The sequence below is a fragment of the Haliaeetus albicilla genome, chromosome Z (assembly GCF_947461875.1).
Source record: "Haliaeetus albicilla chromosome Z, bHalAlb1.1, whole genome shotgun sequence".
Classification (NCBI taxonomy): Eukaryota; Metazoa; Chordata; class Aves; order Accipitriformes; family Accipitridae; genus Haliaeetus; species Haliaeetus albicilla.
This window is the reverse complement of record NC_091516.1, coordinates 68,487,014-68,513,056: the sequence shown is the minus strand read 5'-3', so window position 1 is coordinate 68,513,056 and position 26,043 is coordinate 68,487,014. Positions and strand designations below refer to the sequence as shown.

Here is a 26,043-nt window from a genome sequence, read left to right as displayed (position 1 = left end):
CTGAATATATTTAAATAATATACACTTTCTGGTGAAAAATTAACATTTCCTGAACTACAGAACAAATCTCTTAAGAGGCATGTGAAGTAAAATAAATCCTCTGTAAAAACCTGCAACAAGTTGAAAAGCCAGCAAGCACCTAAGACATTTATAATTTTTTCATTTGTCATTATTATACGTTAATTTCGGGACTACAACAAAACAAATAATTTGGTTCCTTCCCAGTCATGAGTACTCAAATTTTTTTGAAAGAGATGGCTGCAATTCCTACTGATATACAACCATCTGACGAGGCAAGAATCCCACCTTAGCCATTTCTAGAATGCAAAATCCTACTTCTGGTATAGAAACACTACCATTTTCCCTTTCCTTAAAAGACATTATTAGCTAAAGTTGTTGTTAGACTACTCACAGGCAAAATTGTGACTACGACAGAAGTTATTGTTGCATTCTCTGCCATAATGATTGTCGTCTTTTCCAGAATATAATCCTCATTCTCTGTTGCTTGTTTGGAGAGGGGGAGTTCAAAGTTAGGCGCGGCACTCAGCTGAATCGCAATCTCTCCAACAAACCCTTGTTCTCGAACAATTTGTAAAGTAAGAGTAGTTGAATTCACTTGCCCTATAACAAGGAGGGGAAAAAAAAAAATCAAGACATGATTGTTTTAACCCTTGCCCTGCTTGACTTTCAGTGCACCTAATTGTACTGGAGCTGCTTGCTAGAGCCCACTACGATTCTGCTTAGCCACACAACAATACTTGGATAATTCAAATGACTCAGGCAAATAAGCACATACAAGTGGTATAAACACACAGAACACAAAGTGTGTACATCTGGAAATCATTTTAAAACTGGATCTAGAGGACGAATAAAGTATGGAATATTTACAGTTTTAAATGTTTACTACATAAACTGTTACATCAACATTGACATTTTTATTCAGTTTTCCTTCAAAACTCCCATCTCACCATTTTGCCTGGCCTTTACATGCCCAGGAGATCACTACTGATTCCAATACAGAAAGCAGCATTGGAGGCAGTCACTCTGGCTGCAAATTTTACATTTCCTTAACTTAAATGTTGAAGAAAATGAGATACACTTCTGTCTGTCAGGCTCAGATCCCTTTTGGGAAAGCAGATTTGCAATTTTGTCCAATAAACCACCAAACACAGCATTTGGCTAAGTGTGCTGGAATTATGACTGGAAAATAGAAACAGATAAAACGCAACAGGCTTTGTACTTCAGACCAGTTTCTGTTACTTGTATTAACTAGATACTACTTCACAGTTAGCACCTGTATATAATTTATGAAAAACACAAAATTTAAAGATTGGAATACAAACTGTGCAAGAAATGAAACCTAAGAACATGCCTTGAATCCTAACTTCAAAGCATAAACATTTATAATGCATGTATGTGTATGTAAGTAACCAACAGAATCCCTTCACAGTACCTTCAGGTGCTAAAAAGGGGGCAACACTAATTCACTTTACAATAGAATGGGTGAGGAGGTTTTATCTGCAATAATATTCTGATGGAAAATGTATTTTTCATAAATTTTATTTGTTAATACGGATGGAATGTTAACTTGCCAGGAAATCTCAATTGGGCTTTTGAAGTATGAATAGCCCATCAGGCAGCTGCTGGAAAACCACCAGGCTGTACAGGATGCCAGAGCAATCAGCTGCCTAGCTCAGGAGCCTGAGCACTGTGGCAGCCCGCCTCTGGCCAACTGCCTGGCAGATCCTTTACAATTTCAATTGGTGCCTGGAAGGAAAACCAATCAAACACACAGCTGGCAAGCAGAAAAACCCCAATTCAGTTTCCTTGAAATTGAATTCACTCTTGCTCTGCTTCCTTCCTTCCCCTATCCCACTGAACAAAAAGCTTTACTTTTTGACCCAGTTCCTGAGGAAAGTCTTTCTATGTAAGTTATTTTAGACAATAAATTAATCCCATTAAATGGGCAAGTTGGGCTTTTTATCTCAACAGAAGTATTTTACATATTGGTGATTTGCAACACAAGATGCCAAGATTTTAATAGCTTACCCCCTAAACAAAAATGACTGGATAATGTTGATATATGCAATGTGAAATACAGCATAAAATGTATGTATGAAATAGCATAATTACATATTGTGAAGGATATTTCTGCTACGATTTTTTAATAGAAAAATGCTGAGAGATGTATATATGAAATATATATATTTTTATATATATATATATATATATAAAAAAACCACCAATGTTACAGCTCCAACAACGGTGATTTTGAAAAAACATTTCTTTTTTCCCTAAGAATCAAGAAACAGACTAACCTTCTGGCTCTGTGACTTTAACAAAGAGAGACTCCATATGCCACCCAATCACACCATGTGGAGAGTCACTGGGTAAAATGGTGAGTACAGCTCTTGCTCTTTTGGCATCGATGATGGCTCCTTTTGTGGTATCCTCAACACCCACAGTGGTAACATGGGTAAGCATGATTTCCACAGTCTCTGAAAGCTCTGCAACACTGTCTGCAAGAATTGTCAGGGTGATTGTGGACAGGGCCTGTCCTTCTGAAAACGTAATCTAAAGTTTTAGAGGGAGGGAAAAAAAAAGTCAAATTTCTTCTCACTGCTGTTATACCAACTGTTTTATTCTGTAAAACTCTATCAATTAAAAAAATAATATATACACACACATATATGCATACATATTCATATACATGTACATATCACAGAATCATAGAGTCATAGAATACCAGGTTGGAAGGGACTTCAAGGATCATCTGGTCCATCCTTTCTTGGCAAAAGCAGGGTCTAGACAAGATGGCCCAGCACACTGTCCAGCTGACTCTTAAAAGTGTCTCATGTTGGGGAATCCACCACTTCCCTGGGGAGATTACTCCAATGGCTGATTGTTCTCATTGTGAAAAATTTTCCTTTTGTGTACAATCAGAATCTCCCCAGGAGTAACTTGTACCCATGACCCTTGTCTCTTCCATGTGACTCCTTGTAAAAATCTGTCTTCTTTGTAGCCACCCTTTAAATATTGGAACATGACAATAAGGTCTTCCCCAAGCCTTCTTTTCTCAAGGCTAAACAAACCCAGTTCTCTCAGCCTTCCCTCATATGGCAGGCTTCCCAGTCCTTGGCTCATCTTTGTGGCCCTTCTCTGGATCCTCTCCAGCCTGTCCACAACCTTTTTGCATAGCAGGGACCAAAACTGAACACAGTATTGCAGGTGTGGCCTGACAAGCACTGAGTAGAGTAGGATAATGACCTCTTTCTCTCTGCTGGTGTCCTTGTTGATGCAACCCAGCATCCTGTTGGCTTGCTGTGCCGCAGCAGCACACTGTTCACTCATACTGAGCTTGTTCTCCACCAGGACCCCCAGGTCCCTTTCCACAGAGCTGTTCCCCAGCCGGGTAGATCCCATCCTGTGCTGCACTCCTGCATTATGTTTTTCCAGGTGCAAGACCTTACACTTGTCCTTGTTTAACTTCCTAAGGTTCTTTTTAGCCCACTCTTCCAGCCTATTCTGCAGGGTGGCTCTCCCTTCCAAAGTGTCCACTGTCCCACTCAGTTTGGTATCATCAGCAAACTTCATCAGGCTACACTTGATCCCATCACTCAGACCACTTATGAAGACACTAAAGAGCATTGGGTCCAATATTGATCCCTGGGGGGATGATTTTGAAAAGGAACTACTTACCACCACCCTTTGGGTGCGGGCTGTCAGCCAGTTCCCCACCCACCACATGGACCACTTTTCTAGACCATAACACAGTAGCTTCTGCAGGAGGAGGCTGTGGGAAACTGTACTGAAAGCCTTGGAGAAATCCCACTGGACAATGTCCACCGCTTGCCCCACAGCAACTGAGCAGGTTACTTTGTCATAGAAGGCGATCAGATTTACAAAGCACAATTTGCCTTTGGTGAATCTGTGCTGGCTTTTCCCAATCATGTGCTTCTTTTCATTTGTGATATCCCCCAGGAAGATCCATTCCATAATTTTTGCAGGGACTGAAGCAAGACTGATGGGCTATAGCCTCCTGGATCCTCCTTTAAGCCCTTCTTGTAGGTAGGGGTGACATGAGCCTTCCAGTCTTCTGGGACATTCCCCAACCTCCACAACTTCTCAAAGATTATGGAGAGCAGCCTCGCAATGATGCCAGCCAGCTCTCTCAGCACCCTCGGGTGGATAATGCCAGGGCCCCTCGATTTGTAGGTGTCAAGCTCCTGTAGTAGTTCACATACCAACTCCTCCTTCACCAACACTGTGTCTGTATTTGCATAAACCTGGATTTTTGTTCCCAAGGCCTGGGGCCCAACAGTGCTGTTAAAGACAGAGGTGAAGAAAGTGCTGAGAACCTCTGCCTTTTCAGTGTTGTTGGTGACTAATTCACCTCTCCTGTTTAACAGCAGGCTAATAATTTCCTTCTGTTTCTGCTTGTTGTTTACATAACTGAAGAATCCTTTCTTGTGGTTTTTGACATCTCTGGCCAATTTCGATTTGAGCTGAGCTTCTACTTTTCTAACTACATCTCTGCACACCCTGGCAATGCCCTTGTTCTCACTGGGTATTTGTCTGCTTTTCCATCTCTGGGTCACTTCTCTTTTGGTTTTGAGCAGACTCAGAAGCTCACAGTTAAGCCAAGGGAGTCTTTTGCTCCACCTACTTCCCTTACCTTTAAAGGGGATGAACTGTTTTTCTGCTTCCAGTCGAGCGTTCTTGAAAAACTCCTAGCACTCACTAGCTCCTTTATTGTCCATGGAAGCTTCCCACGGAATCCCTCCCAACTGAGGTCTGACCGAGCTAAGTTTGCTCTTCTAAAATCTGAAACCTTTGTCTTAGTACTAACCTTCAGCATGCTCAGCAGGACCCCAAACTCAACAATATCGTGATCACTGCAGCCAAGGCTATCACTAACCAAGATATATATTACAAAGCAGGGTTTCTTGGTTTGTGAGTAGCAAGTCCAGCAGTGCCTCATTCCTGGTTGGCACATCTAACATTTGTATGAGGAAGCAGTCCTCTACACATTCCAGGAACCTGATGGATGACATGTGAGCTGCTGTATTGTCATTCTAACAAATGTCTGGGTAGTTGAAGTCACCCATAAGAACCAGGTTCTGTTGACCTGAAGCTTGCTTAAGTGACTCAAATATTCCTTCATTGGCCTTACTTTCTTGGTTTGAATGTCAGTAGCAAATGCCTACTGTTAGATCCCTCTTGGAGACAACTCCTCTGATCTTGACCCAGAGGCATTCGACAGAGCTTCCACAATCACCGTAGTCAATTTCTATACTTTCTAGGTTCTTCTTAACATAAAGCATGATTCCTGCTCCTCCTCTTCTTCCCTGCCTGCCTTTAGGAAACAGCCTGTAGCCATCCACCACAATTCTCTAGTCATATGAGTTGTCCCACTATGTTTCAGTTATTCCTATGATATCATAACTTTCTGACTGGGCATGGACCTCCAGTTGCTCCTGTTTGTTCCTCAGGCTGCGTATATATATAAAAGAAGTGTACAGAAAAAAATATGAGACCCAGAGAGACAGGTGACATAAAGAAATGCTTTGAGAAAAATGCAATGTGGTAAAATAATTTGAAACACAGGCCACAAAACAAGAAATAATTCTCAGTCAGAAGCATAATAACCAGAGAGACCAAATTCGCAATTGAAAATGAGTCTATGATTCTGTGCAAATTAGTTTGGTATAATCAAGCTACCTATAGCTGCTTTATAAACAGGCATTCAACCTGAGACGTCTTTCTACATTCCAACTTCAGGCAAAACAGCTCAGTTGTTTCAAAGTGATCATACGTCTTCATTATCACAGAATCACACAATGGTTGAGGTTGTAAGGGACCTCTGGAGATCACCTAGTCCAACTGTCCCTGCTAAGAACAGATTCAACCACAGCAGGCTGCTCAGGGCCATGTCCAGCCAGGTTTTGAATATCTCCAAGGACAGAGACTTCACAATCTCTCTGGGTAACCTGATCCAGTGTTTCACCACCCTTACAGTAAAGTTTTTTTACTCATTTTTAAATGTAATTTCCTGTATTGTGTCCATTGCTGGCACAGGACATGGCCAAGAAGCATCTGCCTCCATCTTCTTTACTCTTGACCCCACGTATTTATACACAGTCATAAGATCATCCCTGAGCCTCCTTCCATATGTCAGATGCTCCAATCCCTTCATCATGTTCATGGCCCTTTGCTGGACTCACTCCAATATGCCCATGTCTCTTGTACTGGGGAGCAGAGAACTAGACCCAGCTCTCCAGATGTGTCTCACCAGTGCTGAGTACAGGGAAGGGATCACCTCCCTCAACCTGCTGGCCATGGTCTGCCTCAGACCAGTATGCACACATAGCTGGCTCATGTTCAACTTACTGTCCTTTGTTATATACCTTTCAAATTATTCAAAATTACCTGTCTTCACTGAGGTTTCTTGCATAACACGCTTAAGACCCTCTCAAAGATTAAAAAGAAGCAGAATCGGTAAACTGCTGACAGCTCAGCATTCTTTCTTCAGCAACATACTGGGTCTGGCTGGGCTGGAGTTAACTTTCCCCACAGCAGCCCATATAGCGCTGTGTTTGGATTTGTGGCTGAAATGGCACTGATAACGCAGCAACATTTTGGCTACTGCTGAGCAGTGCACTCACTGCAGTGTCATAGATTGAGATTGGGCAAGGGATTAGATGGGGACACAGCCAGGATAGCTAACCCAAACTCACCAAAGGGATATTCCATACCACATAGTATCTATCACGCTCAGCAATAAAAGCTGAGGGTAAGGAGGTAGAGAGGACACCCACAGAAATGACTATTTGTGGTTATGACATCTGTCTTCCAAAGCAACTGCTACATGTAATGAGGATCTGCTTCCCAGGAAGAGGCTGGACATCTGTCTGCTGATGGGAAGTACTGAATAAATTCCACTTTTTGCTTTGCTTCCATGCACGGCTTTTGCTTTTCTTATTAAACTGCCTTTATCTCATGATTTTCCACCTTATTTTCTTCCCTGTCTTGCTGAGGAGGGGGAGTAAGAGAGCAACTTGGGGGGGGTTGGCAGCCAAGGTCAACCCACCACATATAAATATGTCAAAAGAATGATGAACATATAATATTTATTAAAATCACTGCCAATTGAAGAAATGTCCAGTCAATGGTTTTGTTAATTTTTTTTTCCCAGATAAAATGATTGAGAAATGCTTTGTCTATCTATATTCTTCTTATTTTTAAATTCAAAGGGCCATTTTTAAATTCAAAGGGCCAGATACTTGATTAGGTCTCTCTCAACAAGGAAGATGCGTCTATAAAGACTTAGGCTACACCTACGCTGAAGGAAAAACAGAAATTTCCAGCAAACAATATTATACCTTTACTTTACCTTTCTGTCTCTTCCTACCTGCAAACGTGTGCAGGGAAATCATGTAGCATACATCTGGAATGCTCAAGGAGTACCTTAATAATTTCAGTATGACTGTTTTGGTATCCTTGATTTCCCTTCTGTTGATTTGTCTCTCTTACCTCAGACCCATTATTTCCAGGTGTAAAGTTTATTTCTACAGTCTTTTGGCCCTTCCTTCCCTCAGCTGTGGCTTGTGCTACAGCTCTACAGCCTCAAAGCCCATTGTGTCTTCTACAGATGGCCACGAGGTGGAGACCCTCGACTTAAAGAACCAGGCGCCTGTCGGTCCTAAGGCATACCAAGAGCTTTGGCTAGCAGAAAACACTGGGTTTTAACACGGCTGGAAACCTAAACAGTCTCAGAAACAGAGAAAAGTGGGATTTGTCATATTCTCCTGGGCCACTGAAGTTCTCACCTGTATTGGCAAGGTCAGGACAAAGAGCAAACACTCCCAGATTCCCACCTATGCAAATGATTTGACACAGTAGATGGATCTTGCAGCAGGAAGAAAGGAAGATGGGAACAGGATACTACAGATACACATTTCTAGTGCCTGGACAGCATTGCACTATCTGGTTCTAGAAGAGCAAGAGTGATGCTGCGGTATTATGTGCCAGCCAGAAGTGCAAACTGCCAGAATCAGAGGAAAGCACCAGGAAGCAGGAATTAACAGAAGAGTGGGGCAATCTAACATGCACTATCCTTCTCCCTCAGTACATCTGCACCTATTGTCTGAAACCGAACAGTCAGTGCTTCTCTAATATCACTGATGTGATTACATACCATTCCTGAAGCTGGAAATACATCACTTATGCTCCCATTAGCAATCCACTCTACTGTAACTCGTCCATATGTTCCTATTAAACGTTCAATATTCAAGGTGATTAAGCTGTCCTGTTCCATTTCTTCAACTTGCTTAAATAAAGAACTCTGGAAAATATAAAGTACCAGAACCATAATATTATTTTCTTATAAAGAAAAGTTTCTTTAGGGATCTGGGTATCAATGGGGGACACTGACATTGGGCATCAATAAGTTAATCTACTATTAAGTAGCTAAATACATGTTCATTGATTAAATTTATATGTCCTAGTTTTCAGAGGTACTCAATACTCCCAGATTTCATGGATATAAGAATTTAAAATGTCAGGCCTCTTTATCCTAAGGCAAAAAACCCAATGTTTGGACATACATTATTGTATGTCCAAATTGTATGAAGCAGATAACAAAACAAGTGGACCTTCAAGAGAGACATAGTTTTACTGCTGTTACTTTACCGTTATTCACCCTCCTCACACAAGTCCAGGTGCAATGTTTCATTTAGTAATGACTCTTCTGTGTTTTATATCTTCAGTATGCATTTACTATATAGCTGTCTAGATAACTTCTACAGTGTTTGATGATTTAAGAATTAACCACTCCAAGTAATACCTTCAGTCTGACATTTTTTCAAAAAAAAATTATTCTGTTCTGGCAGACTGGTTCATCTTGTGATGTAACCCAAATAGTATCTTTTTCAGGGAAAAAGGATCTTCAAACTTGTTTACTTAATTCCCTTGACTAACCAACCAGTAACAACTCTATGATGATATCATATATGCCATCTGAAAACTGAATTTCTAGGATGTTGCAAAACCAAGCTGGTAAACTAATGTGTTAATCTAAATGTAAGGGGATTATAAACATCTCACAAAAGGGACAGACTGTGGAACTGATTTTCTACCACTTTGTGTTCTATATAATCACACAGCAATGCTGAATGGATGTTAAAAAGCTTCTAACTCTCCTGTCACATGCTCCAGTCTACAGTTTTCATACATTTTTGTTCCATTATTCAGAAATTATATATACATATTTTAATGATTTACCTTAGAAGTTTTACCTGAGCAAATGCAATGATTCCGTAGGCATTGTCATTGGAAGGAATAATTATGTTAACAAAACCATGAACACCAATCTCTGCACCTCCCTTAGGGTTTTTCAACCACACTTTGAAGCATTCTTCCTCCTCTGGGATGATGTCATCCAGGACATTGACTGCTATCACAGCTTCCATGTCCCCAGGCTCAAATATCAATTCACCTGAACTAGCATAAAAACACACACATCAAATAATTATAAACTGAGTATAGCTGATTAATGAACTTTGAAAGCACTGCTGTAAATTTAACGAGCATTTTTGGAGGTGAAATTATTGTTTATATTCCTGAGGAAGTAATTAAGGTTTAAAGGTTGTGGGTTTTCTGTTGGTTTTGTTTTTTTTTTTAATTACAATAGATCGTAGAGTAACTGAAATTAATTATGAAAGTAATTTAATTTATCCTAAACAAAAGCTTTAAAAAAAATCAAGTCATAACTGCAAGTCCTTTCTTGCCGTGTTTTAAAGCCATTTGTGAGGCTCTTTGACTCCAGGTTATCTTAAATCTACCTGTGAAAAATTCTCTTTAGTCTTAATAAGCACACCACACACAGAAGTATAGAACGTTCTCTACTGTAACAAAAACAGTATCACCGAAAAAGAAATGCAAGAGCTAGGAGAAAGTTATATAAAACAAAAAAACCTACCTAGGTATAAAATCTGACTGGTTGGAGATAGTGGTCAGCTCATAAATGTGGGAGTTGGACTCTACGGACAGAGCAATCAAGCTCTTGCTGGAATTCAGAGACCTTGCAGTAGCTGAAGTGATATGATCCGCATATGGGCCCTCCAGCATTACAGAGAACTGGTTCCCTTCTGAGTTCCAAGAATACAGTGTTGTTGTGTCCTTACCAGATAGAAGGATGTGAACTACATTGAGCAAGGAGGAGAAAAAAGAAATATTCAGCGATATATTTAAAAGTTCTCCTTGTAATGCCAGAAATGCCATTGGTAGTACAATGATGATAGTAACTTTTAAAGTCTGATAAATAATACGAAAAAATAAGCACACGTTTCTGCAATTCCAGCATTATAAATTAGGATTTGAACAAATATTTTCATTTAAGTCTTACCTAAACCTGAAGGAGGCACAAAAACATGGATGTTTCTTACAGAGCAGACTGGAAGAGATTGAAAGTGTCTAAAGGTAGACTGCCCTGTCTCCCAGATGAAAATTTCAGAAGAATTTCCAGATTCTGCAAAGGAGCAAAGTGACAAAACTTGCATTATTTTGCTGCCTGTTAGCTAAATCGCACATTGGTGGCCATTCAAAAGGCAGAGTTTGGCAGCTTTAATTATGAAGTGAGAATAATTATCACATTTTCCTTTTTACTTGGTGGTTTACTAGGTGGGTGCTGGTCTCTTCTGTCACATGGCTGGTGATAGAATGAGAAGAAATGGCCTCAAGTTGTGGCAGGGAGGTTTAGATTGGATATTAGGAAAAATTTCTTTGCTGAAAGGGTTGTCAGGTATTGGAACAGGCTGCCCAGGGAAGTGTGCAGTCACCATCCCTGGAGGTATTCAAAAAGCGCGTAGACAAGGCACTTCAGAACATGGTTTAGTGGGCACAGTTGACGGTTGGACTTAATGATCTTAAAGGTCTTTTCCAACCTAAATGATTCTATTATTCTATAATTCCATAGTATGACTGATCTCCGTGGGATGATTCATCCACTGACATCATTTAACTGCTTTTCTACACACATTCACATATAAGGACACCAAGATTGCCAGTAGACAACAGCCAATTGCAAAGAAACCTATCGACTTAAACATAAACTTTTAAATAGGCATAGGGATGCAGTCATAAAACAATGCCTAAAGTGTCATACTTGTAATAAAAAACACATGTGCTTTGCCGACCAATGATGTCTGCATATCACAAAGCTCAGAAAAGCTTAGAAAGGGTGCAATCAGCAGCTAGATGAATAGTTGTTATTTCCTATTGTTCTTGGGAAAATATTTCATTAGTTTCATAAGTATTTGAGAACAAACACAATGCTTTTATTTTCTGAGAGACAAACCAGAGATTTCTTTGATAAAATGCTTATCAGTGAATTGTCAGTCCCCAGTAATACTTTAATACCCATCTAAACTCCTTCACCCCAAATGCCTTTGCTACCAAAAAAGCCAGCATATACTTAGCAAACTCAGTGTTCAGCTTCTGCTAAATACCTTTTGCAATAATTAAATAGATATCAGATCCAGAAATCCAGGCCTCCATATGTTTTATTTCTTTTGCTGGTAATTGATGAAGATTCCTAAACTCGTTATTCAGCCACTGGTACAAGAGCATGTTCTGGCTGGTATTTGATAAAGAAACTAATAGGTACATAATGCCTCCTCTAGGAAACAAGGCTATGTTCAGAGCTCTGTAAAGTGGAAGTTGATGATGCAGCACAAATATATCTTTATTCCACTGGAAAACCTGTGGAAATATAAAATACTTTTTTCATTATAAATTTGTAATTAGCACCAAGAGAAGACAAATTAAGTGTCATGATGAAAACCTGGGAATATAGTGAACTGAATTCCTCATTTCTAAGGTGGACCCTACATTAAGGCAGAAGCACACTGGTAAGTAACTATCTTGCTGCAAGCAGCTGTGCCTGTTCTTCAGATTAATAGGTTTATGGTCAGAAGCTGTTACTGTTCTTATAGGTGTTTAACATGCTAGATTTCAAAACAGAAATAACACTAGCAATAAAATCAAACCAAATGTAAATTATATGTTAATAAACTAGAGAGTATTGCTACATTTAAACAAGCCTAGAATTTTAATTCTTATAAATCTGTAATAGAAATGTAAGTAATTTTTCAGAAAAATATACTTACAGTTTTTTTATCCTTCAAATTTGAAACTCAAAACTAACCAAACTACCCTACCCACATCAAAGCCAGGAAAGACAAGTGTATTCTAACCTGAATAGAACTGGAACTGGTTGTGTGACTCGCAAAAATCAAATAGTCTTCTTCATCCACAGCAAAATGTTTCACATGTCTGGTATCCAGAATAGAAAGTGTCTGTATCTGTGAGGGAAATATGACAAAAATGGTGTTTGGAAGTCACTTCAAGTGACAAGTTTATCCATATATACACATACTTTTAAAATTTGCAAAATTACATATAAAACTATATATAAAATATATAAAATTACATATATGTAATTCTACAATTTTCAAAATATGTCTACATATGTGGGGTTAATTTACAAAATTAATATAACTTAGCACACATTTTTCAGAGAATGTTTTATGACTTGATTGCTCCACAATCTCTTTCCTCGCTTCCTAGGTTATTTCCCCCACCCCCCAAAATATAAGTATAAAAACACAGTAGACAAACAGCTGTAAATACTCAAATCACTGAAGTCATGCAGAGTGTTAGAGCCCCAAACTAGCTGAGCACAGAGTGCTTTTTTCTAAAACATGGCTGGACTGGAGGGCCTCCCAAGCTCCTTTCCAACCCCATTATTTTATGATTTTGTAAGTAAAACAGATTTACCTTCATCAGTCTGTGTCCAGGCATGAATGCATACACACTGTTGTTGGAAGCTCCCTGCCTGGCTCCCCCATGAGTAATCACAAGGTAGGGAGAGGCACGGATTTGGAAAGACACACAGCTCTTAGGATTCCACATACTGAAGTTCTGAGGGAGGAATAAAAAATAAAATTGAGACTTAAATTCCTTATTAAGTAGCATGCTTGTTGTTTGCAAGCAAATATTTACCTCGACAGGCACAAAAACTCCCTTCCATTGGTAGACAGTAGAAAACGTAGCTGGAGGCATACGCAACAGAACACCATACAGGATTTCTCCTGATGTAAAGAAACACCAGCTAGACACTGACTCTTCCACAAAACTTTGCAAGACAGACAGGACACTGATACTACCTCCTGCAATATAATAAAAGAAAATACTATTTATTCTTGAGGTCTTTTTCAATGCCATTTTCATGGCATTGAAATAATTTTCATGATTTACTTGCCAAAACCAGATCTAGTATCAGAAATGCTGAAGTTGTCTCTAAATAGTTGGTATAAGTGTAAATGCACGGAAATGTTACAGTACTGAAGATGTAATGAGAGTTAAGCAATAAATGTATTCTTCATATATTACAATTGCATATGGAAGATGCATAGGCAATTTGAGTCTGATTCAGAACAATTCAGTTTGGAATTTAGCTAGTGAGAAAATTAGCTAGATAGCAAGTAGTGAAAAAAGTGACAAAGAAACTACAAAATGTATGTGTTTGTCCTTCTTCTCTCCCCTGTCACAACAAGCAGTCATGGCACTAAGATTCTTAAACTGCCTAAGCTGTTTGATTGGCTTACAGGAAAAAGCACTGCATTGTCAGAACTAAACTCCAAGAGCTAAATTCCCAATCCCACACATAGGTTAGACCAGCTGTTGAGCCAGAGAGGGTATTCATCCATGTTCAAAATCAGGTATTTCATGTTCTGCTGCCTTAGTTTCAGTCTGGATTAGTAAGCAGCTATACATGTATCAGTACCAGAACAAAAAATGCTTAGCATGGAAATGGGAACAAGTGGGCAGAGATGGAAGGATGGCTTCTTTCAATGGCAGTGCTGACTTGGACCAGATTAAAGTGTTCATGAAATTAAAGTGTTCAGCCTGAGACTCCCACAAAAGCATCTCAGTAGGGACACTGGGAGATATGATACAAAACGTGTGGTGGCATTTTTTCAGGCTAAGGCTATGTTAGGTTTATATAAAGTGTGTCTCTTATACCATGTTAGAAAAATCCAAAGTTACTAGTAGTAAAGAACAGATTTTATTAAACAAAAGTCTAGTGACAACAACGTTCATATAAGCAGCAAGGAGAGCAATACAGATTATTGAAACTCTGGCAGAAGTAGCTGATGACAAGGTGGCTCTTAAGCAGCTAAGCTCTTTTATCTAATGAATTTTGACATGCTCAGAAAAATATTAATTAATGTGATCAAGTCTGAATATGTGAATTTACATTCCAAAGTTACATCTCCTATATGTTTGGCTAGTCTCTTGCTACCTCCATTCTGACAAAAGCCGTGGACACTTGATAAAGTGAACGTACTTATGCCAAATGCAGTATCCGACAATGTCTCCCACTCAACACTCACAGACACGTTGAGCCCGTTACTCCTTGAAACTTTCAAATAAACTGTAGTGTTGGCTTCTTCAGTTATGAGGAAATTTGTCCTGAATGTGAGAATTGTGAAAATAAAGAAAAAATGTATTATTTTTATTGTATACGAATAAGATTCTTACAGTACAATTCCAGTGCGGAATATACAAGAGAACGAAAAAGAAAATATTAATAACTGGGTTTGCTATCTGATGAACTCATAACTACATTAATGTAGGTTGTCCAATATTTCTTATGACACCACCTTGGGAAAATTATAGGAAATTCAACAAAATCTTAAACCAGACTGAAAATTAACATACCAGCTGTAAGCTTTAAGCTGAATGATTTTTGAAAATGTCATTCCATATGGTTCATTTGCTTCTGAAAAACAGCCTGGAGTGAAAGTGCATTTTACACAAGCTTAAAAACAAAAATAAATTAAAAAATGTATGACTCCCTGGGCACTGATCTGAGGTTTGGAGCTCTTAACATGGATTACTCTTAGTGGAGTGTTTAGGGACTAATGAAGTACTGTTTTATGAAAAAATCCATAGAGAAATTTAAATTTTTAATGATGAATAGTACATTTTAAGTGTTTTTCTGTTCTTTTGTATGGCAGTAACAGTATTTGACAGATAGTGTACTTTTTAAAATTACAGATGTTTTACAATTGGATTGCTGAATTTCTTTAACGGGATTTATAAAAAAAAAATTGTAAAGAGATATCATCTCTACTGAATATGAAAAACCTCCCTTTAACTGAATCAGTGTTTAGTACCTATTTGTAACTGGATAGATGCTGAAAAGCCCTAGTGGAGCCTGGTTCTGTAATACTGTAATCATAGTTTGTACTCTTGTGCCTAGTCTGGCTCCTCCAGTTGGATTGAACAGGGTGACAATAAAGTGCTCATCCATTTCTGGTTCTTCATCCAGTATTGCAGAAATATGCAGCGTCTGACAAGAAAACAAGCATAGAAATTGTTGAGACTTGACAGCTAACAATGACACTACCCTATCAGACCATGCTACTCCTTTACTGTACGCCTTTGGATAGCACAGCAGGAGAATAGTAGCTCTTGAAACTGGAGAGGGCAGAAGTGAGGCAAGGATGGTTCAGGCTGAGGTTCTAAAGTCATCCCTCTGGTGACCTCCATTGGTGCAACACTAAAACGAGCATATCCAATTTTATTTTTTTTTCCTTCTCCTTTTTTCTCCTCTTTATCCTAAGACCCTCTGAAATATAATAGGTTTTGATCCTTTTTTTCATACTTCAGTTCTCTACTTATTCCACACATTCTTTGGTAATTCATAGTCCCTGTACAGCAACCTGATCCCCTAACGCAGCTCAATCAAGTTGGTTTTAATTTACTTTAGTTGGCAACTAAACTAGCTCCAGGGCAACAGGGTAATTCCACTAGTGGTGCTGGGAAGAAAAAAGGAAAAAAGGCAAGAATAGAGGGATGTTTGAAATGTGCTCTCTCTCTTCTTGGTGTTTCTTTCCCTCTACTGCACCACTGCAGATGAGAATAGGATCCTCTCAAGGTCGTCTCAAATTAGCAGAGAATTATCTAGAAATGGGTAGGTGTTTTCACTATCATTTGGTGCTCATTGTCATCCTTCCCACTACCCAAACAAAAGTTACAGAGGTATGCATAGCTTTGCTACAGAAAAAAAAAGTTAGTAATGATTGATCTGGAACTAAACTGAAGCTTACGACCTTTTAGATCCCTATTTACTTCTGCAATAAACCATATTTAGAGACTGTTTAAAGAAGTCTTTGACTTCCCACAGATCTGCTGCACTGGCCAGCACTACAGTTCCAAATGCATTTATGTGTTTCCAGAAAGGTTTGTTTCAGATTCTACCCCACCAGCCATAATGTGCTAACCTGTTACTGACCCTAGCTTCACCGACAAAGTAAAATAAAATAAAAAACCCAAACTGCCATTAAACTTCAGAAGGGTCAGGATTTCACAAACATAAGCTAGCTATTTTCTAGCTGAAATTCTTGTGGGGACAGTACAGAGGCAGTGAGCTTAATACTCCCAGAAGAATAAGTTATTTTCTATTCCTAGGACATTGAGACCTGTTCACTTTTTGCATTTGCTGTAGCATACCCTGTTCAGTTCAGACCCACCTAAGTATCACGTTACAGAACAGGATTTTTACTTCAGTCTTAACTATTTACTCTTGTAAATTAACACATAATTTCAAAGTTTGTGTTTTCAGGTACATGCTGAATACATACGAAGAAATGTTCCTATGCATACATAAACATTATACACCCATTATATTGTTTTCAGTTTACCTCAACTATTACAAAGAGAGGAATATCTACAGAAGAGCACATTTAATGTTTAGGCACTCCCACTGCCATGACTCAATTTGCTCTGAGAATGAAGGAAAACATAAGAAACAAATAAATACAAGAAAAAACACAGACATTTCTGAAATCTTTCCAACAATTTCAGAAAAGCTTTCTTCACTTCTCTGGTAATAACAATCATATTACCTTGAATCTGACTCCCTCTTCCAGCACAATATATCCTTGAGAAGGGGTCAAATCCACTGATGCCTCTGAAGAATTAATTTCACTTACAAGATATTGAACAGTCACGGTACCAAATATTCCCTGAGGAGGTTCTCTAATAATATTTAATACTGCAACACTTTCCATCAAACGGAGAGCCGTTTGCTCTCTTAGGAAGAAGTGATCGCTGTTATTGAATGACAAAACTCCATGGCCATCATCATTGGCAAGTATAGTAATTGTGGCTTTTGAGAAATAAATAATGGAAATATTCTTTAATTAATATAGTAAAATATAATTATACATATATACAAATAAAATACATACAAACACAAATCCATTCTTCCTTTAGTGTATATATAATGCTTTTATGTCCATGATAATACTTGAAAAGAATATGTAAGTATTTTACTTTATCTAGGAAGATTTCTAGGCAGGAAGAATCTAGACTCTCTTACTAAAAAGCTCACTTTCACACTTTTTGATTCCTTATTTTACATATTATCTTGTTAATTGCATAGACTTCATAGGGATGTTTAAGAACTTTCCAAAGGAGTATAAAGATCTACCATAGCAGGGTGTCATGGTTTAACCCCAGCCAGCAACTAAGCATCACACAGCCGCTCACTCACTCCCCCTCCTCTCAGTGGGATTGGGGAGAGAATTGGAAGGAAAAAGGTGAAACTCGTGGGTTGAGATAAGAACAGTTCAGTAGAACAGGAAGGAAGAAACTAATAATGATAATAATAACAACAATAAAATGGCAATAATAATAATAAAAGGACTGGAATATACAAAACAAGTGATGCACAATGCAATTGCTCACCACTTGCTGACCGATGCCCAGTTAGCTCCCATGCACTGATCCCCCCAGGCCGGCTCCCCCCAGTTTATATACTGGGCGTCACATCACATGGTATGGAGTACCCCTTTGGCCAGTTGAGGTCAGCTGCCCTGGCTGTGCCCCCTCCCAACCTCTTATGCCCCTCCAGCCTTCTTACTGGCTGGACATCAGAAGCTGAAAAACACTTGACTTTTAGTCTAAACACTACTTAGCAACAACTGAAACCATCAGTGTGTTATCCACATTCTTCTCATCCTAAATCCAAAGCATAGCACTGTATCAGCTACTGGAAAGAAAATTAACTCTACCCCAGCCGAAACCAGGACACGAGGCAATGGTGTTTTCTGAAATACGATTATGCAGAAGAATGAAATTAAAATGACTGCCATACAATTCCAAAGAACAAGAATGTTAAAACTAAGTTTTACCTGTTGTGTTCTCTCCTAATTCCAGCCCCAGAGAGGGATTTGTTAATATTAACTGGAATTTCTCATCACCTTCAGGAATATCATCATCAAAAATCATAACAACAACAGATTTATTCCTTTCTCCATCAGCAAAAAACAGAGTCTAGCATTGAAACACAGAAATCATTGAATACTTAACAGCTGTTAATAAACACAGAATTTTCCAACTAAGGGAAACAATTGTCTTAAATAGAAAGGAAAAGGAGGCAAGAAGAGCTATAATCTCTATGTCCCTTATAAATTGATTGAAACAGAAGTAAAAAAGTTCAGCACATTGTAGAATGAGGACAAGCAAGAGCAATTTACTTTGACAGGTCTGTTGTAAAAAATATGAAACCTTGTATGAAATCTTATATGCTCTTTTCCAAGCAAAACTCTATTGAGATAGATGTCTGAAAGTTTACAGTGTGTCTTGTAAATAAAAATGCTTCAGTATTTTAAAAGAAAGAAACAGTAAAATACGAAGACTAGTTTTATCTCATTCTATTCAGATGACCAAAGCAATTGAAACAAGTTGAAAAAATCTAGCTGCACTACTGATCATTCTGCAGAACAGACAAGAAGACAATGTTTTGAGGGAGCTGAAGGAATGAAAAGTAGTAGACTTAGATTTGCTTCTTACCCTTGAGGTCACATTAAAATCCAAACCCAGCTGTGCCTCCAAGTTTTGGGCATAAAAAAATACAGACACGTTGCCATATGAACCTCTGTTTCGGTATGCCATTATTGTCAGATTCCCATGAGATTCATTAACTTCAAAACTAAAACAAAAAGCAAGAAAAATTCTCACTGCTCACTCAGCATGTTCTTTTGAATAAGATATAGATAGTTGTTATACTTTCACTTCAAATGATTCCCTCTGCTTTATAAGAAAAAGGTATCATCACAGTATCAGCATCATTACAATGGCCTAATACAACCTTTTTACCTTTGTTTCTTATCTAAATGGAATTAAGCTATACGACATTGTACTTTTTTCCTGGTTATGAGTGGCAGATTAAGCCCGTCTATGTTCATGGATGCCTTCTTCCTAGCTCCTGGAAGTCAGTCAGAGAAAAAGATCTGGGAGATGCCAGTGTGTATCGTTATATGGGTGTAGAGGCTGGGGGAGTGAGGGAAGTTCACAATATAAAAGGACAGCAGTGAAAGTTAAGTACATGGTAGCAAAAGATTTCTGAGTAAACATACTGTAAATGTTGGGTTTCAGTGTGGGAATTATTTTAACACTTTCCAGTTCTACTGAATTGAATGATGCTTTTCCATCTCAAAGATCTAGCCCTATTTTTAATAGGAGTTTTACTGTTAACTGAAAATGAAAATAATCTGGCAACCCCAATCACTGACACAGTGAGTTCTTCAAGGAGACAAGACTTACTTGGTAGTTTCCCATTCAATTACTCCGCTTACTCCATCACTAGCATCAATAATAATTTGAGAAGCTAAACCTTCCACATCTAAAATGGAAAACAGGACAAAAATGAAAGAACAATAAAGTACATTTTCATGATTTTCAAGAATAATAGAAGCATTTCTTAAATCTCTACTAGTTTTGTAGAAGAAATACATAAGTTTCCAAAATGTGGAGGAGAAAATGGTAGCAGGCAAGATAACTGGAAAGGCTCAAAGAAAATCTGTCCTTACTACCTTACCATTAGAACTGCAACACAGTATCTTGAATTAATAATGCATACAGAAAAGACTAAAGAAAATTCAGAAAGCAAAAAACAACACAGAAAAATTAGGAAATACAAAAAGCAAGATTTGTCACGGAATCTTAATTTGTCTTCATCATGTGTATTATGATGACATGCAACATGTTGCAGACTGTGCCATTTTGAACATGGGAGGGAAAATGAGTAAGAAAGAATAAAGAATGATGCAGTATTTCATCTCCTATTCATGTTTCAGTGCCTGATCGTAAACCTTACTGGCACACACCTCAGATTCTGCTACAAATACAGAATTATTAATTTCTTTGTAGGCTGTTTATGTACTGTAACATTCTATGACTCCATTAATACATATGTACCTTCACAATAACTCCGAAAGATTATTGTATGTATTGCACTGTGAAAATACTGAATAATAGATCAAAGCCAGAAATGTCCACTAATTTCAGGGACCAGAACTTGACAGTCAGAACTTAATTCTTCTGAGAAAATAGTGCCTTGATTTGTTCAGACAACAGCACCGCATGACTACCTTAATTTACTTCAACTTATTTTTAATAAGACTGAAAAAGAAATTAAGAAAAGAATGACAGTTTCTACAACCAAACTGACTCCACTGAATCCGTAGCAAACATACTATAGTTAGATCCATAGGAAAGATTTCTATCTATTCAGATAAAACTGAATAAAAGTGAAAGGTCATTGCCATAAATCCAAACCTGTCACTATGAGGTAGTGATGAAGAACAGCAGTAGCTGCAAAACCGCTACACAAACAGCAGAAATGTTATTGATGTTTAGAAATCCGGAGGGAGTGCTAGCAATTACAGACCTTTCAGCTTCACTCCTAATCTGCATTTTCCCTTGTCCTGTCATAGTCAGATCAGTTCACCTAGGATCTGTAATACTTGGCTTTCAACATCAGACCCCTTATTTCAAGCCTGGCATCCTTCACCTCCCCTGATGTCCCCCTGCCCCCCTCCCACAGCTTAGCAGTTTCTTGTATCCATTAAGTTTACTCCTCTTTCTTTCACCATTCTCAGCTGTTGATAATTTTCCTTTTTTTTTTAATTCCTTGCCCTTTTGTTTTTGAGTCAGGGTCTTTCTTCAACCTTTTCTAGAAGATGGGAGCAAGAGGAGCATGGAGAAAACAACAGAACTGTCTTTATGGTTGCTGTTTCTGCTTCTTATCAATGAAGCCTCAGATCAGAAATAAAGTTCACCTGAGTTCAGTGTGTTCAACTCTACATCACAGACATACCAGACTCACTCCACATATTGCAGGCACATGGTCATGATAGGAACAGCAAATGCAATATACTAAGTAGTATTGACTGCACATGCCTGTATTGTGTGCAGTACACCCATCTCCTCTGCTATTACACAACTCCTAGAAATACTTCAAATACAGGGTATGGGATTGCTAGAAATCCTAAACAAATGCACTGCACCAACAAGAAGTTAAATTGTCAAACATAACAAATCAAAATATACCAACAGGGGAAAAAAGATTAGAAAATAGTCTGATAACAGAATTTGTAGTGACATTTACAATGAGGACAAGTTTTTGCCTCATGGGTTAAAACTATTATCTGTTCATCCTAAGTACATTTAACCCAATGCAGATATTACAGCAGGGTTGAATGGTCACAATGCAAAGAGATTGCCAACCCCTTACAACAGAAGGTGAGACTATACAGCAACCAACACAATTTAGTTAAGAAAAATCCTCTGTAGTTATATGTTACTCTTTTTATGCTTTAGATTTTAGACTCAACTAATCACAGTCTCTACAAATCAGCAATGAGTCTTGCAAGTTACCTTTCAATCTGTAACGAATTAACTCTGTCACTTCTATAGGCATGCAAAGAAAAGGGAAAAGAGTCAAAGAAGATGTTAGAAATAATCAGTATAACTAGTCTCTAGTACCACAGGATAACCCAAGTGCCCTTAAAGCCAATGGCAGCTATGCTACTGAATTCAGAAGCGGAATGAGGAGCTAACTAAGAAAATGATAAATGAAGCTCACTGGAAGAGTAGGAAAACCATAGGATATGACTCCTAAAAGTAAATCTGATAACAAGCAATAAAAAGAGACTTTTAAAAGAGTGAACAAAGTAATCACATAATTTTTTTTACATTTTTGTTTCCATTATGTACTTGGAAATGAAAATCAGATTAACACAGTGCCAATAAAACTTTTCAGAAAATTGTTCTCTCCAACTGTTAATTACTAACTCTTCTATGAAAATTGCCTTATAATTCTTCCAGAGCTCAAAAAAGTAAGAAGCAAGTGAATAATGAAAAAGTTTGATATTCTACCATGTTCCTTTCAGAATATCCTGTATCATTGGCATAGTGGGCAAGTAAGTGGAATAATGATCATATGCCAGAGTAATAAAATCTGCATGCAGTTCATATAAAAGAAAACCAAAGATAATTCTGTATAAGTGGTTTTACCCAGCCTAGGTGGGGAAGAAGTTGAATGGTTCATGATGAGTTCCACTGAAGTTAAATTAACCAAGAAGAATTCTTGCACCTCTGGCACATCATCCTGCAAAACACAAATTCAGTACATCCTCTTTTCATTTTCCTCTAAGAAACTGTCACAGAAATCACCAAAAAGCAACACACTAGAAGTCTCTAATATTATAGCAACACTAGAATTAATTTATTTTTCCATTTTCCTGAAATACTTTTATTGTGTGTAAAATTTATTATCTTGAATGAATTATGAAGACAGACATTATGTTTCATGAAAAAGACTGTGATGAAACTAAATTATTCTTGTGAATAAATTTTTGCCCAGTTTTAAAGGCATAAACTCTAACCACTAAAAGGTAAGAGCCTGTAGCAAGCAATGAATTACACTGTTCTGAATATCAGATAGTAAAGTCTTAACAAGACAGCTTAATTTCATTTATGCATAGGTAGAGCTGTTTTCTGTTATTATTTATCCTTCTGTGATTTTAACATTAAGATTAAAGCCACCTTTCTAAATGACAATGAGATATATATATATTTAAGCAATATGTAGGTTGCAAGTTTCAGGTTCCAAAATATTCCCCTTCTGATCAGTATAGATCATACAGATCTATAGGTATAGAGGCCAACTGTATGATCTCAGATTTCAGATCTCAGTATAGAATGATAGGGTTTAAAGTTTACCTCTAGAATAGTTATATTTATGGCAGCTGATGTTTCTCCTTCTTCCAAAATCAGTGAGTCAGAAACAGCTATATAATCAGCTCCTGGTTCAGCCAAGGTCCCTTCTGTTTGATTACTTAAGGTGAGCAATCCTGGAACTGTGGCATACGTAACATTGATAGCACCTGTTCAATTTGTAACAAAAAACCACATTTTTTTCGATTCTTATGTAATGCTCACTGGAATAGACAAAGAAAAGAGATCAAATGCTCATCCACAAAATGAAAAGCCTAACTGCAAAACAGAAGGATTTAAAAATTAATCTGGAGCCAATAGAACTTTGTTACTGTTTTTAATGTGCTTTCAGTCCAGCCTTTGGCGATTTGTTCAATATCACAGGACTCAAAACCCATTAGGACCAAAGGTTTTCAGATATTGAGGTGCTGTGGACCACAAATGTTACAATGGTGAAGTACTACCTGGAACTTCTAATGTATTATTAATATCAGGTTTGGTGTCAAGGGAAGTAGAATGTTTCAGGAACTGAAAATATCTAAGAAAGGCTCTAAAGACAGTGCTGGGAAATACAGCTTAATAAACCTAGTTCCCTTCCCAGGCAGATTGACATAGACTTCAATAAAGAATAAAAATTAGGGGACACACTGATAAATGTTACCAAGGGAAAAAGTTAACCTTTTTTTTTTTTTTTTTTTTTTTAATAAAGCCATGTCTTACTAAGCTGCCAGGGTAAGCCAAGTTGCAAATTTCAAGAGAGCGATCCTGGAGATAAAATGACAGATGAAATTCAAAGCTAGTCTGTATGAAATAAAATATAAGGTATAAAAGAATCTTAGTTTTAATAAATAATGATGGACTTAAATTTAAGTAAGAGATCTTACATTTACTATGGATACTTTTCTTAAAGCATTAGTTTCCTAAGTAGTGTTCCAAAAGTAAGTTAGATACAGATTGATATTTAAAAAGAAATGGGAAAACAGAAATTTCATTAAAATGTCTCTACAAATCTGTGGTGTGTCCAGATCTTGAACGCTTGTAACTGGTCACTTAACTTCAAAACAGATACAACCAAAGAAACTAAGAGGGATTATCACTGGGGTCTCAAAATAGTCTAAAAAGGTAAATAGGAAATGATTACGCATGTTATCTCACAATACAAGTCGAAATTCTCAGGCAACATACAAAAGAAAATATTTTTGGACACAGCACATTATTGAATTCTGAATTAAGTACCACTTAATTTTATGGATGTCAAAAGACAAACTGATTTAAAACAGAGCAAGAAATTCTCAGAGGAGACATAAACTGAATTCAGTGGTATGAATGCAACTTTTTCCATGGGACATTCCTAAGCTGCCAACTTCTGGAAGTTTAGAGGGGAAATATGTGGGAATGATCATTCCATACAAGCTCCTTTCTCACATGCTTTTTATTTCTTCTGGAGAAACTAACACTTTGAGACAGATACGTTAGACGTAAAGGTAGTAAACCTAATAGCCAACTAGTTACATCACAGCTCCCAGACTCCTTGCTGTGGAAATAAGGGCTATGGCTCCAGTTTTTACTAAAACTTAGTTTCCAAGCCTGCAGTAAGAACCTAGAAGTTCTGCAAATATCAATCGTATCCAAGATTTTTCAAAATTTCCAGCCTCCCTGTCATGGCTTTCATTAGCCTAAGGATTACCTAAACAGAACTTCCTTTCTCTTGAGTTATTATACAAACCTAGAGATCCAAATTCTCTGTTAATAAAAAGCTGAACCGTTCTGTTTTCCTCTGGAATTAAAACTACCCTGGATGGGGACGCAAAATTCAAAACTCCATGTGGTTCATCACTAGCTTCTACTGTCAGGACAGCTTCATATCCTTGACTATCCAAAACAGCAGCACCTGAAGAAGAAACTCCTGCAAAATAATCAATGGACAACAGTGAATAGAGTGTTATGCAACTAATTTTTCTGTCTTATATTACTGCTATTATTACATCCAAATAACAGTCAGTAACAGTGCAAATGAAATTAAATTAAACACATTATGTGCTCACTGAAATTTATGGATGGTGTAGAACATATATATATATTTACGTTCTATAACAGACACGGGAACATACAATCACAACAGAAATTGTATGCATACTAAGTATACAGTCACAAAAACGTATTAAGAAATGAGGAAACTTAATGGGCCAGTGCCAAGTATCAACTGCTCTAAACTTCCTCCATTGTAAAACAAAAGAGAAAGTTTTCCCAGGAACTAAGTCCAAAAGTTAAAATTACATTCAACTTCTCAATGATTCCATTAAGAAATTACTCTCTTTTCCAAATGTTGCTTTGATGAATAATTGTTGTTCTAGTAATTCATGCTTATCCTGATGGATTACAAGAGTCAACAAATGATTCTGGCAAGTTGGCAAGGCACTTAGCTGCAACACAATCCATGTCCACTTAGTTTGGTGTTTAGATGTTAATTTCAGTTTAACAAAGGGTAGTTCAGAAGGGATGCAGTTTCATGCGTCTTTTCTCATTATAATTTGAATGGCAAGAATAAAATATTCTGACCTCCTTGAATTCAGAGACAGATCAGAAAGCCAGCTTGCAGCATGACAAGATTGCTTTAAAAAATAAAAATATCTGCTTATGTCATGGCAACTGTATCCATAGAATCATAGAATCATTTAGGTTGGAAAAGACCCTCAAGATTATCAAGTCCAACCATCATCCATGCCCACTAAACCATGTTCTGGAGTACCTCATCTACGTGCTTTCTGAATACCTCCAGGGATGGTGATTCAACCACTTCCCTGGGCAGCCTTTTCCAATACCTGACAACCCTCTCAGTAAAGAAATTTTTCCTAATATCCAACCTAAATCTCCCTTGCCGCAACTTGAGGCCATTTCCTCTCATCC

The 26,043-nt window shown here is 37.7% G+C and overlaps 1 protein-coding gene across 2 annotated transcripts in view; it reads right to left on the bottom strand.

Annotated features, from left to right (window-relative positions):
- The window catches only part of ADGRV1 (adhesion G protein-coupled receptor V1), a 296,376-nt gene that overhangs the window by 195,986 nt on the left and 74,347 nt on the right, over positions 1–26,043 (bottom strand). Inside the window, exons 37-56 of one of the 2 annotated variants that reach the window (XM_069777566.1) lie at positions 24,863–25,042; positions 23,143–23,306; positions 22,435–22,528; positions 21,796–21,828; positions 19,681–19,759; positions 18,928–19,066; positions 18,267–18,408; positions 16,977–17,239; positions 15,243–15,418; positions 14,411–14,535; positions 13,063–13,229; positions 12,838–12,981; positions 12,255–12,362; positions 11,508–11,760; positions 10,406–10,528; positions 9,980–10,202; positions 9,297–9,501; positions 8,198–8,344; positions 2,319–2,574; positions 413–621 (exon numbers count right to left, since the gene is read on the bottom strand). In XM_069777566.1, coding sequence (XP_069633667.1) covers positions 413–621; positions 2,319–2,574; positions 8,198–8,344; positions 9,297–9,501; positions 9,980–10,202; positions 10,406–10,528; positions 11,508–11,760; positions 12,255–12,362; positions 12,838–12,981; positions 13,063–13,229; positions 14,411–14,535; positions 15,243–15,418; positions 16,977–17,239; positions 18,267–18,408; positions 18,928–19,066; positions 19,681–19,759; positions 21,796–21,828; positions 22,435–22,528; positions 23,143–23,306; positions 24,863–25,042 — 3,230 coding nt within the window. The remainder of the gene's footprint in view (positions 1–412; positions 622–2,318; positions 2,575–8,197; positions 8,345–9,296; positions 9,502–9,979; positions 10,203–10,405; positions 10,529–11,507; positions 11,761–12,254; positions 12,363–12,837; positions 12,982–13,062; positions 13,230–14,410; positions 14,536–15,242; positions 15,419–16,976; positions 17,240–18,266; positions 18,409–18,927; positions 19,067–19,680; positions 19,760–21,795; positions 21,829–22,434; positions 22,529–23,142; positions 23,307–24,862; positions 25,043–26,043) is intronic. The other variant, XM_069777567.1, reaches the window with a different exon arrangement.